This window comes from Ceratotherium simum, chromosome 38, assembly GCF_057802395.1.
Source record: "Ceratotherium simum simum isolate JZ-2026a chromosome 38, ASM5780239v1, whole genome shotgun sequence".
NCBI lineage: Eukaryota > Metazoa > Chordata > Mammalia > Perissodactyla > Rhinocerotidae > Ceratotherium > Ceratotherium simum.
Window position 1 is genome coordinate 15440010 of NC_141937.1, and position 14528 is coordinate 15454537.

The 14528-nt window shown below is 36.2% G+C and overlaps 1 protein-coding gene across 6 annotated transcripts in view; it reads right to left on the reverse strand.

Annotated features, from left to right (window-relative positions):
• Positions 1-14528, reverse strand: part of ESR1 (estrogen receptor 1) — a 268749-nt gene that overhangs the window by 156147 nt on the left and 98074 nt on the right. For all 6 annotated transcript variants that reach the window (XR_015550092.1, XM_087424944.1, XM_087424943.1 and 3 more), the window contains 1 exon segment: positions 435-770. Coding sequence is in view for 5 of the 6 variants with exons in the window: in XM_087424944.1 (XP_087281070.1) it covers positions 435-770 (336 nt within the window). In the remaining variant the exon portion in view is untranslated.

Below are 14528 nucleotides of genomic sequence, written 5' to 3' on the forward strand. Positions count from 1 at the left end.
CTGGGATCCAAACCCGGGCCACCAGCAGCGGAGCGCGCGCACTTAACCGCTAAGCCACGGGGCCGGCCCCAAAAGTCCTCAATATTAAAATTTGTAGAGCACAGATCATTTAGTGTTAAAAATTCCTGACACTGTGAACCTAGAATATTAAACGCATTCATTATGTAGTGTCCCCAGATGTTTTGGAGAATGAGTTAAAAATAAATGACATCAGGTTAAAGACCTTAATCTTTTAGATTTTGATTTTAAAACATCATTTCCTAATTTCCAGGAGAATTACAGTGTGTTGATACTGAAAATGATCAAATTCTGATGTACCCTTGAAACCAATTAGATAACAAGCTGTTGTTTCCCACTCTTTCTCCCATGACATCACAACCAGTTCATGAATATTTATTGACTTTAAAATAAAAGTCGAGCTTTAGCGTGCTTACCTGGCACCCTCTTCGCCCAGTTGATCATGTGAACCAGCTCCCTGTCTGCAAGGTTGGTCAGCAGACCCATCATGGAAGCCTCGCTGAAGGGTCTGCTAGCATCGTAGTCGGAATAGATGAGAGGAGGCTCAGCATCCAGCAAGGCACTGACCATTTGCTCGGCTGTCAGGGACAAGGCTGGGCTGTTCTTCTTAGTGTGCTTAATCAAGAGAGGGTTTGGCCAAAAGTTGGAAGCCCTCAAGTCTCCAGAGGGCCCTGCTTCATTCCTGCCCTCCCCATCGTCTCTCTGGCGCTTGTGTTTCAACATTCTCCCTCCTCTCCGATCTTTCCGTATCCCTGAGAATACAGGAAAAAAAACAGTTTATTTTTTTTCTCACATAAACTTCCATACTAAACCATCTTCAGTGCTGATAGCCTTTATTTTATTTAAAGAAATACTTTGGCGTGCAAGTGTGCTGTGTAAGTGTTTAACAACCAGCTGTCCAAGGCAAAAAATAAAGGCTTTGATTTGTAGCATTCACCAATTTCCATGGTGTAAATACTCCCACCACGGCAAATTTCAAGCTACTTGTCGAACATCAATCGGCCTATAAAACTCCTGAAAATTTTAACAATAGGCTTTTGTGAACCAGTACAAGCTGGGTCTGACAAACCATTTGTGTGCGTCTGTGTGTGTGTGTGTGTGTGTATGTAAGAGATGCTATAAAAAGAACAGAAGTATAAAAATTAGTCATTCTTGAAATATGGCTTAGCATCAAAGATTGCTTCTGCTCTGAATATTCTTTTAATAGTAAATTTAAAAAGCATCTTAAAAAAGCATTTAGTGAACATCCTTATCATCCAAGTAGACCTCTTAATGGAAGACACTGAAGAGAAATAACTTTTCCAAAATGTCTCTGACGGCCTCTGGATCCCACAGGCGCTCAGTAAATCCGTCACTGCTACTAAGCTATACCCCATCACCTTAGGAATTGACCCACAATCCTCAAGTAGTTTAGTTGGTTCTACGATATTCACAAATGTATGTCTCTTTTCCCAATATAAAAGTTTTTAAATAGTTGAAAATAATTTCCCCCCAAAGGTTTACCCAGCTGTGGTTCTCACTAACTAAATTACACGGGGGAGGGAAAATCCCATCTCTTTTGCAGTGATTCTTTGACATTTCGGCTCAGCATCTTAATCTGGAAAAGGCTATGCTGTGGTGTTGTAATGTATCAGCCAAAACAAATATTTTACAAAGACAAAAACTAATACAAGCTTCTATATTTTCAAAAATGTTAATCTTTCCAAAATAAGTTAGACAGCAACAGTTCTTAGACTTATATGAAAGCAATAATCATTCTGGTAAAATGTTAATACAATTATTTTTAATATTAAAGACATGAGAAGTAAACACTCTTTATAACATATCACCAGTTCTATCACTTCATAACAAATGAATAACTAATGTCAGAACTTAGCTCTATTTTGTTCTAATTTGTCGAGGAATTTGGACAAACATATGGCTGCGAATTTTTTATGCATGACTTTTATTCTTGTAGATCCAGATTAGATCTATTACATGATACTTTAAAAATATAATGAAGCCACAGACCCTTCCTATTTGTTCAGTACTAAAATAAGCATTTCTCAGAACTCTTGGAATAAGTAATAATAGCAAAGATTATTAGCACTAATATGCACTGAGCACTCACCACGTGTTTTAAGCACTTTACATCCACTTTACAACTAATTTAGTCCTCACAATGATCTTGTCAGGTAAATATTGGGGAACTGCTACTTAGAGAGGTTAATGAACTTGCCCAAGACCATTCTCTATTAAGTACGATTTGAGAGCCTGGCTTTGAAATGGAGATTTTTTTTTTCAGTTAACAGACTTTTAAAATTTTATCCATTATCGACAAAGTTGACAAATTGAAGGACATGTAGAAGTAAAACAGTTCAGACGAGAAGAACAGTTGTATCTGACCCATCATTGTCCTGAGGTATTTCAACTATTAATGAGATTATAATATCTGAAATAAGGGAAATGGTACTCACACTCTACTCTCAGCTCATCAGAGCACACCTGGAGTAGCACACTCGTTGCTGAATGCCGTATATGTAAGCAAAATAAATCTGTTCAGATTAGAGTAGCTAGGATGGTGAGGAGATATGAAATCACGTCAAATGGAAAACAACTGAAGAACTAAGAGGGGTTAGACTAGAGAAAGGAAGACTTAGAGGAAACATGAGCATCCCTCTCAAATGGGCTGTCCAGTATAAGGTGGCACTGTGGTCTGAATGTTTGTGCCCCCCCCAAAATTCACATGTTGAAATCCAATTCCCCAATGTGACAGTATTTGAAGGTGAGGGAGGTGATTAGGTCAGGAGGGTGGAGCCCTCATAAATGGAATTACTGCCCTTATAAGAAAAGATCAGAGAGCTAGTTTGCTCTCTCTACCATGTGAGACTATGAGAAGATAGCTGTCTGCAGGCCAGGAAGCAGACCCTCACCAGACCCCAGATCTGCCGGTCCCTTGATCTTGGACTTCCGGCCTCCAGAACTGTGAGAAATAAACGTTTGTTGTTTATGCCACCCAGTCTACGGTACTTCTGTTACAGCAGCCCAAACAGACGAAGAGAGATGGGTTCAACCTGCTCTTTATGAGCCCAAATGGTAAAATAGAAGAAATATATGGAAACTCTGAGTAGTTAGAGTTCAGTATAAGGAAGCAGTCTGTAATAGTCAAAGCTGACAACGAAGATAGAATCTGCTGCCATAGGAAATGATGTGTTGAATCACTGGAGGTTTCCAAGAACAGACTGCATGAAGACTTTGCAGGAATGTTACCAAAGGGACTCAATTATCTAGTAGTCATCGGTACTAGGTGCCCTTCAATACACCCTCTATCCTGAGATTGTATGACTCCGTGATCTTCTATTTGAAATGTAAGACCAGTAGCCTTGGAAAGAAAAATAGAAAAAGAATATCAAAAGCAAAGAATTCCCTTAGGTTCTCATTTCTTAAGAAATTCTGGGCCGGTCCTGTGGCTTGGTGGTTAAGTGCGCGCGCTGCGATGCTGGTGGCCCGGGTTCGGATCCCGGGCGCGCATCGAGGCACCACTTCTCCGTCCATCCTGAGGCCGAGTCCCACATACAGCAACTAGAAGGATGTGCAGCTATGACATACAACTATCTACTGGGGCTTTGGGGGGAAAAAATAAAATAAATAAAATCTTTAAAAAAAAAAAAAAAAAGAAATTCTGAGGTCAGGACTTTGAAAGGATAAATTCTGATTGGTACTTACCTACTTTTGGTGAGGACTGGGTTAGAAAAGTGCATTGTTCTTCAGTACTAGTCAGTGTATTACTCAAATACAATTTACCCTCCTACTCTACAACTTTAGAAAGAGATTGAGAATGTAAACAGATCTCGCAAGGAAGCTGCAGCAGCAATTTAAATCTTTTAATATCAGATCTACAGGGAATCATAAAGGCAACTAAGTTGACTGAAAAAGAAATGGTTAAAGCTGATACTGTTTTCCCTAAGAGGAAACCAGGAGTTGCTTGATTACAACTAAATATAAGCATTTTACTCTTTAAAAATAAAGTTTATGCTTTCTATTATAAATGTACTTTATCTTCATTTTAAAAGATTTCAAAGATAAAGACAAGGACATAGAAGGTTAGTCAAACAATGCAAAACAGTATTACCACTCACTGTAAAAGTTCCAAACAGTCATACTGCAGACAATCTGATTTCCAGAAGAAGAATTTTAGACTCAATTCAGGTACCAGTAGCAGCAGTTATCAAAAATTATTTATCAAAGTATTTGTCCAATGGTAAAAAATTGTTCAATACTTACAATATATATTCACAGATGGTGCAGTGGTAAACAAAGACAAATCATGTTACCCTCCATCAAGTTTTCAGCTTGGGGGGAGACAGACATTAATCAAAAGTTATTCAGTATTCATTGAATGAATGAGTGAATTGCCCAAAACACAACAGAAGAAAGGAAGTTATTCAGGGAGAAGACAAAGCAAGCTTCTCAAAGAGAGGAAGTTACATGTAAGCCAAATCATGAAATTTCCTTTCTGGGAGAAATTTAAAAGTAAACTACTCAGACAGTTTAGGTGTAGTCCTACTTAAAGCAGTGAGTTGAACCACCACACCTCTTTGAGTCTCACAAAGACATGATTCGGGTTGTTGAACACAAGACAAAAATGGCCACAGGTTTGGGACGTAGAACACAAAAATACAACTGGAGAGATCAAGGAGAGAGTTGAATATTTATAAAATCATAAAATAGTCAATAGGGAAAGGTAGGCTCAATTAGCACTAACAGATATTTTCTCTAATTTACCCCCAAATGTACTATATGTTTCAAATACCGAAGTCCCTACAAAATGTATAAACAGGAAAAAAAAAAAAAAAAAGAAAATTGTACATATTATGTGGCCAACTGCATATGATAGGATCCCAGGGCATGGCTCAATGAGGAAGGCATTCTTTTCTACTTGTAAGTAGTAATTGTCACATTACCAGTGACATACCAGTGTCATTATCAGTGACAACATTGCACAAACATCTTATAGTAGTTCAAAAGAAATTGAACTGGAATTGAGTGGAAGAAGATAAAAAGTAACCCAACTTCTACTTCTGTTTTAACCTAGGTTAAATGAGAATTGCAGATCCGGACCAATGATTACAGGCTGTATCGCTATGGAACATATGGCCAGTTCTTAATTATATAGAGCATTGTGGCATAGGAGTGGCATGCATAATGGAAATCCAAAGATGAAAATTAAAAACTCACTCTCTGCTCCCTACCAAGACATTTCCCAGAATTATTTGCAGAACAGCAACGTAGATTGATACGTATTTTACTTAAGCTCACTTCCCTTTATCCGACTTAACTATTCTTAAACCAAAAGACTGAAATACCAGTTCACAAAGCAGAAGGAAAAGAACAATTAGCTTAGATCATGCAAATACAAAACAGGCAGCCTCTTGACAGTCAAGACCTTGATTTGTAGCAAATAGCATTTTGGCTTGGAATGCCATATAAACAAGACTGCACTGTCATTCAGGACACGAAAATGTCACTTTCCAGAATGGTTGAGCAAAATATTCAGCAGCACGATACAGATGTCATGCAATGGATATGCTAGTGTGCACACATTATTAGCTCTCAAGTGTGTCATTGATTAGACAATACTTGTGTCAAAGCAAATTTCTTTACACTCCCTTAATAAACTTTAAGCTTATGATAATTCAAGGATTACCCACCGGTTTCATATGAGGGATTGAGAAAACAAACTCTCTCTCATCCACTAGGCACATCGTAAGTGTGAAATACAACCTGCTTGAATTTTACCCCCTTGGGTTAAGCCTACTCTAATATACTTGTCACACTGTTGTAAGGATTTAGAGAAGTTAAGTATAGAATCTCTACTTAGTAACACTCAAAGTAAATTTGAGTGATTCTAATCCACTAGGAAGTGTTAATTTAAGGGATTTTATTAAACTAATAAACACAGGCAACTGGAATGAAAATGAAAGGGACAGAGATGGTGCGCAGGGCACTCTCTAGATAAGGCAGGTTCTCAGGAATCTCTTCCAAGGCTGCCTGGGATCTGAGAGGTACGCTGCAAGGCAGTACAGGGGCTCAGACCTCACAGGAGAAGGGCTAAAGACATTTCAACTGCTGAAACAATTACGTCCTGGCCCTAAAATAAAAAGATCTGTCCTAATGTGTCGAACTAGACTTTTTGAAACAGTACTTCTAATTACTTTAGAGTTTGTTAATCATTCTTTTTTTTCTTTTCTTTGGCTTGGCTATTGTATCTCAGGAAAAATTAATATACTATCTGAACATCCATTAATTAATAGAATTCATTGGATTATTCTAATGCATTCTACTTGTTAAATTTTTCTCTGAAATGATCTTTTTTCTTCTTAATACCCTATGGTCTACAAAAAGCTAGTATAACCTCAGTAAAGTTATTTTTTCAGTTCCCTAACACTATTTTAATGCATTATTAAATATTTCAAACATTTGCATAATCACCTTTCTTTTATTTCTCAATAATTCCACATTATTCATGAGGTATTAAAAAGCCAGACAAAGAAATACACTAAAAGCTTTTTAACTCAACATGTTGAAGAAAACAGAAGTGCTGAGTAGTGAAGAATTAAATAAAGATAAGAACTAATAAAACTCGCTCCAGAGAAACTCTCCTGCATCAGTTCTAATGCTTTCCCTTCAAATACTAGAAATGAATCCTATAAGGTAGGAACTGTTAACAAAGTTAACAAAGGATAGTTAGAACAACTATCATGCCCAAGGGTCATATAAAGGGCAGTGCAGATATTTGAACCTAGATAAATTATGTAGTTATGGATCATTATTAATATTATTATAGCCTCTAAGTGCATCAGGTCAAGAGACAATGAATTACCCAGTTTATTCTAAGCTACTTCATGCTCTTGCCCCTACTCCTTTCACATCTAACAAATCACTACAACCTAGTATTTCCTCACATATCTCTTCCTTTAGTCCCTTGCTTTCTATCTTCATTGCCACCATCCCAGTTCATACCCCTGTCCCTTCTTGCCTAGATCTATGCAGCAGCTCCTAATTTGTGTCCTTGCCTACCCTCAATCTCCCATCCAATCTGATTAGTTGGAGATTGATTCATCTCCATTACACACCCATTTTATCCTGTTATTGTCTGTCTAAATCCCTCAAACACTTTCTCAGCCTACAGCAGGAGTTGTTGAATTACGCCCAGAAGACTCTTGGCAGTTAGGGGGGTATCAGAGACGACCGCGGTTGGGGCTTCTGGTGGCCCCATTCCCCTCATTTGTCTAAAGCAGTTATGTTTATATATATAATGTGTTTTGTATTGGTAGAGGAGAAATAACTTATTTTTAAAAGGGTTTACTGGTTTTATTTTAAATGTGAAAAGCTACTGACCAACCAAATAAAATCAAGCACTACATTAAGATTCATGAATTTCCACAAATAATCCCAAAGTACTTTTCAAACCTATCTTTACAAATGCCCTCTGCAAACCTTTATTTTTATGAAACAGGGTGGGGTCTGTGCCACTTTTTATAATACTTTCCAAGATCACCACCTTGTGCTCTTTCTACCCCTCTTATATCAGTCTCCAAAGCCCAAGTAAAATCTCATTTCATCCATAGTCCATCTTGGATCCCACCCCAGTCTAGTGGCTCCACCTCTCTCTGTTCTTTCCGGTGCCATTCATTGGACAACTATCATGTGCTACCTTCTATGTTTAATTATACCTGAGTTCCCCCTCCCTGAGCTACGGCCTGGAACTTCTCTCCAGGCAAGAAGTTGGAGCAATTGTAGGGCTCATCTCATTTATTTTCCCTTTCCCAAGAAACACTGCCCCACACTGCCTGATACCCAAGGTTTAAAAACAGTTGTTTCATATATTTTACCCAGTCTTTTTTTCCTTAGATATTTCTGGTGGGAGGAAACATGGTTAGAACTGAAAAGAAAAATAGACAATTCTACTATTACAGTTGGAAACTTCATCATCTCCTTGTCAATAACCAATAGTTCAAGTAAGTGGAAAATCAATATGGATAGAGTTGACCTCAACAACACTAACAATCAACTTTATCTAATTGATATTTATAGAATATTCCATCAAACGACAGATGAATACACATTATTCTCAAATTCCAATGGAACGCTCACCAAGATAGACCACATTCTGGACTATAAAAACACTCTTAACAAATTTTAAAAATAGAAATAATACAAAGTATGCTCTCAGACCAGAATGGAAATAAACTAGAAATCAATAACAAAAAGATATCTGGAAAAATCCCAAATATTTGGAGAAATTAAACAACACACTTTTAAAGAACATATGGGTTAAGGAAGAAGTCTCAATAGAAATTTTAAAATATTTTGAACTAAATAAAATGAAAACAAAACATCAAAATTTGTGAGATGTAAGAAAATCAGTGCTTAGAGGAAAACTTATAGCATTAAATGCATATATTAGATAAGAAGAAAAATATATCAATAACCTAAGTTTCCACCTTTGGAAACTAGAGAAAGAAGACCAAGCTAAACCTAAAGTAAGGAGAAGAGAAATAATAAAATTAGAGCAGAAATTAATAAAATTGAAAACAGGAACACAATAAACAAAATCAAAATGGGTTCTTTGAAAAGATCAATAAAACTGATAAACTTCTAGCCAGGAAATTTTGTGTGTGTGTGTGAGGAAGACCAGCCCTAATCTAACACCCAATGCTAATCTTCCTCTTTTTTTTGTTCTTTTTTTGCTGAGGAAGATTGGCCCTCAGCTAACATTCATGCCCATCTTCCTCTACTTTATATGGGATGCCACCACAACATGGCTTGAAAAGCAGTGCATCGGTGCGCCCCTGGGATCCGAACCTGTGAATCCTGGGCTGCCGAAGCGGAGCGCGCGCACTTAACTGCTGCACACTCAGGCTGGCTCCCTACCCAGGAAAATTTTTTAAAAAGGAGAGAAGACATAAATTACCAATATCATAAATGAAAGAAGAGTCACCATCACTGGTCCCAGCGACATTAAAAGGATATAAAGGAACACCATGAACAACTCTATGTCCATAAATCTGATCATTTAAATGAAATGGATCAATTACTTGAAAGAGACAAACTACCAAAACTTGCACAAGGTGAAACAAATAACGTGAATATCCCTGTATCTATAAAATAAATTGAATCAATAATTAATAACTTCCCAAAAGAGAAATCACCAGGCCTAGGTAGTTTCACAAATTATTTCTAAAAAGTATATAAGAAACCATGCCAGTTCTCTATGGTCTCTTTCAGAAAACAAAAGTGGAGGAAACACTTCCTAACTCATTCTATGAGTCCAACAATACTACCTTAATACCAAAAATCAGATAAAGACATCACAAGAAAGGAATACTACAGACCAATATTTCTTCTGAGCATTGGCACAAAAATCGTCAACAATATGTCAGCAAGTCAAATCCAACAATGTATAAAAGGAATTATGTACCATGACCAAACACGATTTATTCCAGATATGTAAGGCAAGTTCAACATTTGAAAATAAATCAATGTAATCCACCACTTCAACAGAGAAAACAGGAAGTCATATGGTCATATCAATTGACACATAAAAAGCATTTGACAAAATCCAATACCCATTCATGATAAAAAAAAAAAACTCTTAGCAAAGTAAGAATAGTGAATAATTTCATCAATGTGTTGAAAGACATCTATAAGAAAATCTACAGCTAACATCATCCTTAATGGTGAAAAACTGGACGCTTTCCCCTAAATTTAGGAACAAGTTAAGGATGTCCTCTCTCACACCTCCTATTCAACATTGTACTGGAAATCCTAGCAAGTATAATAAGACAAGAAAAGAAAATAAAAGGTATACAGATTTTAAAGGAAGAAATAAAACTGTCTCTATTCACAGATGACATGATTGTCTATGCAGAAAATCCCAAGGAATTGCCAAAAAAACTTCCTGGAACTAATAAGTGATTATACCAAGATTACAAGATACAAGATTAATATACAAAAGTCAATTGCTTTCCTTTATATCAGCAATGAACAACTGGAATTTGAAATTTAAAAAAACAACACCACTTACAATAGTAGATGAAATGAAATACTAAGGTATAAATCAACAAAATATATACAGGACCTATATGAAAGAAAACTATAAAACACTGATTAAAAAAATCAAAGAGTATCTTTAAAAAATGAAGAGATATTCTATGTTCACAGGTTGAAAGCTCAATATTGTTAATGTTCATATTGTTCAATATTATCAGATGTCAATCCTTCCCAACTTAATCTATAGATTCAGTGCCAGCCCAATCAAAGTCCCAGCAACTTATTTTGCAGATATTGACAAACTGATTCTAAAGTTTAAATGGAAAGACAAAAGACCTAGTATAGCCTTTAATACTGAAGAAGAACTAAAATACTGAAGAAATCGGAGGACTCGCACTACCTGATTTCAAGACTTACTATAACAACTACAGTAATAAAGACAGTGTGGTATTGGTGAAAGAATAGACAGATAGACCAGTGGACCAGAATAATGAGTTCAGAAACAGAACTACACACATACAGTCAATTGATCTTTGACAAAGCAGAAAAGGCCATTAAATGGAGAAAAGATAGTCTTTTCAACAAATTTTGCTGGAACAACTGGAAAACCACATGCAAGAACAAGAAGAACCTACACACAAACCTTACACCTTCCACAAAAATTAATTCACGGAGGTTCATTGACCTAAATGATAATGAGAAACTATAAAACTTCTTGAAGAAAATATAGGAAAAATTCTACTTGATCTTGAGTTTGGTGACAAGTTTTTAAACACAACACCAATAGCACCATCCATGAAAAAAGAAAATTAATAAGTTGAACTTCCTTAAAATAAAAACTTTTACTCTGAAAAAACACTGTTAGAAGAATGAAAAGACAAGCCACAGACTGGGAGAAAATATTTGCAAAATACATATCACATAAAAGACTTGTAATCAAAATATATAAAGTACTCCTAAAACTCAACAACAAAAAAACCATTTTAAAATGGGCAAAATTGCTGAACAGACACCTCACCCAAAAAATACATATCGTTGGTTAAAAAACAGAAGAAAAGACGCTCAATATCACTTGTTATTAGGGAATTGCAAACGAAAACAACAATGAAGTAGAACTACACATCTTGGTAGTTTGTGGTCAAAATTGGTCAAAATTCAAATGGTCAAATGGTCAAAATTCAAAACACTGACAATAGCAAGTGCTGACAAGAACGCGGCACAGCAGGAACTCTCATTCACTGCTGGTTGGAATGCAAAACGATTCAGCTACTTTGGAAGACCAGTTGGCAGTTTCTTATGAGGCTAAACACAGTCTTACCACGTGATCCAGCAATTATGCTCCTAGACAGTTATCCAATTGATTTCAAAACTTATGTCCACACAAAAACCTTCATGCAAATGTTTATAGCACCTCTATTCATAATTTCCTTAAACTGGAAACAACCAAGATGTCCTTCACAGGTGAATGGATTAAAAAAACAGTGGTACATCCATACAATCAAATACTATTCAGTGATAAAAAGAAATAAGCTATCAAACTGTGAAAAGATATGGATGAAATTTGAATGCATGTTGCTAAATGAAAGTAGCCAGTCTGAAAAAGTTATATACTGTATGATTCCAATTATATGACATTCTAGAAAAGACAAAACTATAGAGATGCTAAACAGATCAGAGGTTGCTAGGGGTTTAAGGCAAGAGGGAGAGATTGAATAGGTGAAGCACAGGAGATTTTATAGGGAGGAGAAACTATTCTATGTTACAGTAACAGAAACTGTTCTGTTTTATGAAGGCTAGAATGATCCATGTTATAATGGTTAGAGTCGGAGACATCAGCGTGTATTCACGTTTAGCGTAACGTAGATATATATGGTCGCATATAAAAATACTTATAGAGGTGTGTACATACGTGGGCTAGTATAAACACACATATCTCCTTGCACCGTCAGCTTAGAGGGCCTGGAAGTAACAATATCCCAGTAACAGCAAGTACATCTATTGTCCGGATCTTGCTTTCCAATAAGAGAACCATGACTCCATGGAGAAATGGCTGATTCTAGGACTGGGGCACGAAATATGCAAGATGAGTCTGAACCATCTTGTAGTGACAGAAAGTAAGAAAGTGCTCAAAAAAGAAAAAAAAAGAAATCCCGCAACGATAGGTGTATGTCAAAGGGATACAGGCACCAACTGAAAGAGCTCTCGATGCCAAAGCCAGAACAATATAAGCAACAAAATAAATGAAATAGTGTTATATTATACCCCTGGACAAATTCCATGAGTCTATACTGATATAAATAAATGATTAAATAAATAAGTTAATGGAGGATAATAGACAATTCCAAATAACTTATGTAGATCCTCCACCCTTAGGGAGGGGGAGCATAACTCCCCACTCAAGTGTGAGCTGCCCAAAATGACTTCCTTCCAAAGAGGACTGTATGGAAAGGGAGAAGAGAAGAGTAACTTTACAGAACAGAAACCTGACGAGTACTGCCTCAAGCCAGCTGATTGAGGTCAACGTCAACAGGGATAATTCATGTTAACAGTCTGTACTCTTGATATGACGTGAAGACAATGGTGCTTTACCTCCGCGGTCCCCCTTCCATAACCACGTTAACCCCAGTCTAACCACGAGAAAAACATCAGACAAATCCAAATTGAGAGACGTTCTACAAAATATCTGACCAATAATCCTCAAGACTGTCAAGGTCATCAAAAACAAAGAAAGTCTCGGAAACCACCACAAGAGAAGCCCAAGAAAACATAACTACTAACTATAATGTATCCTGATGGGATCCTGGAACAGAAAAAGGACATTAGGTAAAAACTTAGGAAATTTGAGTAAATTATGGACCTTACTACTAAAATTTTAATATTGGTTCACTAATTGTGATGAGAGTAACAATGTAAGATGTTAACAATAGAGGAAACTGTGTGTGTGTGGGGGGGGGGGGTGTACAAGAATTCTCTGTACCATCTTTGCAATAATTCTATAAATCTAAAACTCATCTAAAATAAAAAGTTTACTTTTACAAAGTCAAGGGCAAAACACCAAGCAAGAAGTGCTTTTATCTAATACGAAAATTAATTTAAAATGCTTGCTTTGGAATAACTAGTCACTGCCATTCATGCTGCTCTGTTGAAGTAGCACAGCTGAATCATCCAGCTGAAGGTCTGAGTCAAATATAATTCTATAATAGTGATTACGTTGTATATGGAGAAGATCTTGAAGTTGGTCAAGAGGAAAAATTAAGGCTAATAGAAATACCGGCCTGTAAATCGAAACTACCAAGATTGTAGCTTTGCTGCTTAAAAAGTTTTCATCTCTACCTTCAGGATGCAGAATGAGCTTTGTCATTGGGCACATAAATTTTACCCTGTTGTAGTTTTTTATCTTTTCCTAAAATATAGAGATAGAGGGAGACAGAGATAGAGAGTGATAGAGATAGAAACAGATAGATAGAGATAGATTATAGAGATAGAGATAGAGATGGAGATAGCGATAGAGATTGAGGTAAGGCAGATCTGCCTAGAAGGTTCTCCCTCCTGCATGTACGCTCCCCTTTCTCTTGCCTACTTAACTCATACTCATCTCTTTGAGTACAGCCAATGTCCCCTCCTCAAGGAAATTTTCTCCAATCTTCCATACCAATTGCTGTTTTCATAGCACCCAATGCTTCTCTTTCATAGAATTTATCAAAATTACAACTAAAATATCAACTTACATTTTAATGTTTAAATGACTGTGTAAAGTCAACATGCTCAACATGGAGTCAATATTTTATATATATATATATATATATAACCTCCGAACCTAACACATTGCCATAGTGGGCCTCAATTAATATTTATTGTAGGTATGAATATAGTATGGTTATTATCATTTTCAGAGATAATACCCCAAAAATGTTCTAAGACCAGAAAAAAAAACAACTGCAATAAAATTGGCTCCCAGATATTTAATTACATGATTCCCAAAACTACAAATATTTAAGGAGTATATACGCTAGCCTAGCTCTACTGGGCACTAAATTTTTCTTTAAAGGAAAAAGAAAAACTAAATGTGTTGCTGAGTCTCAGAAATGTACTTTATATTTTTATCCTTAACACTGAGCATAACATAAGTTTAAATTATAAGCTTCTCTGATTAAAGGAGTAAGACTATCATAACCAAATATTAAAGACTACTCAATTACAAACCACATGAGAGCAGAGACTATATCTGTCTTGTTCACCATTAAACATAATTATCTGCTAGACTTCAATGCATATGCCAGTTGAATACATAAATGAGTCTTGGTATGACCCAAAATCATATTGAATATATTAATAACAAAAGTTTGATATATTAAAAACATCTTGGCGACTGTGAGTCGTTGCAATTTTATTATGGCAGTCCTTAAAAGAGATCTTTCTGGTAAGGCAACTCACTTCATATAATCAATTTAAGCAACAGAAATCTTAAATAAATT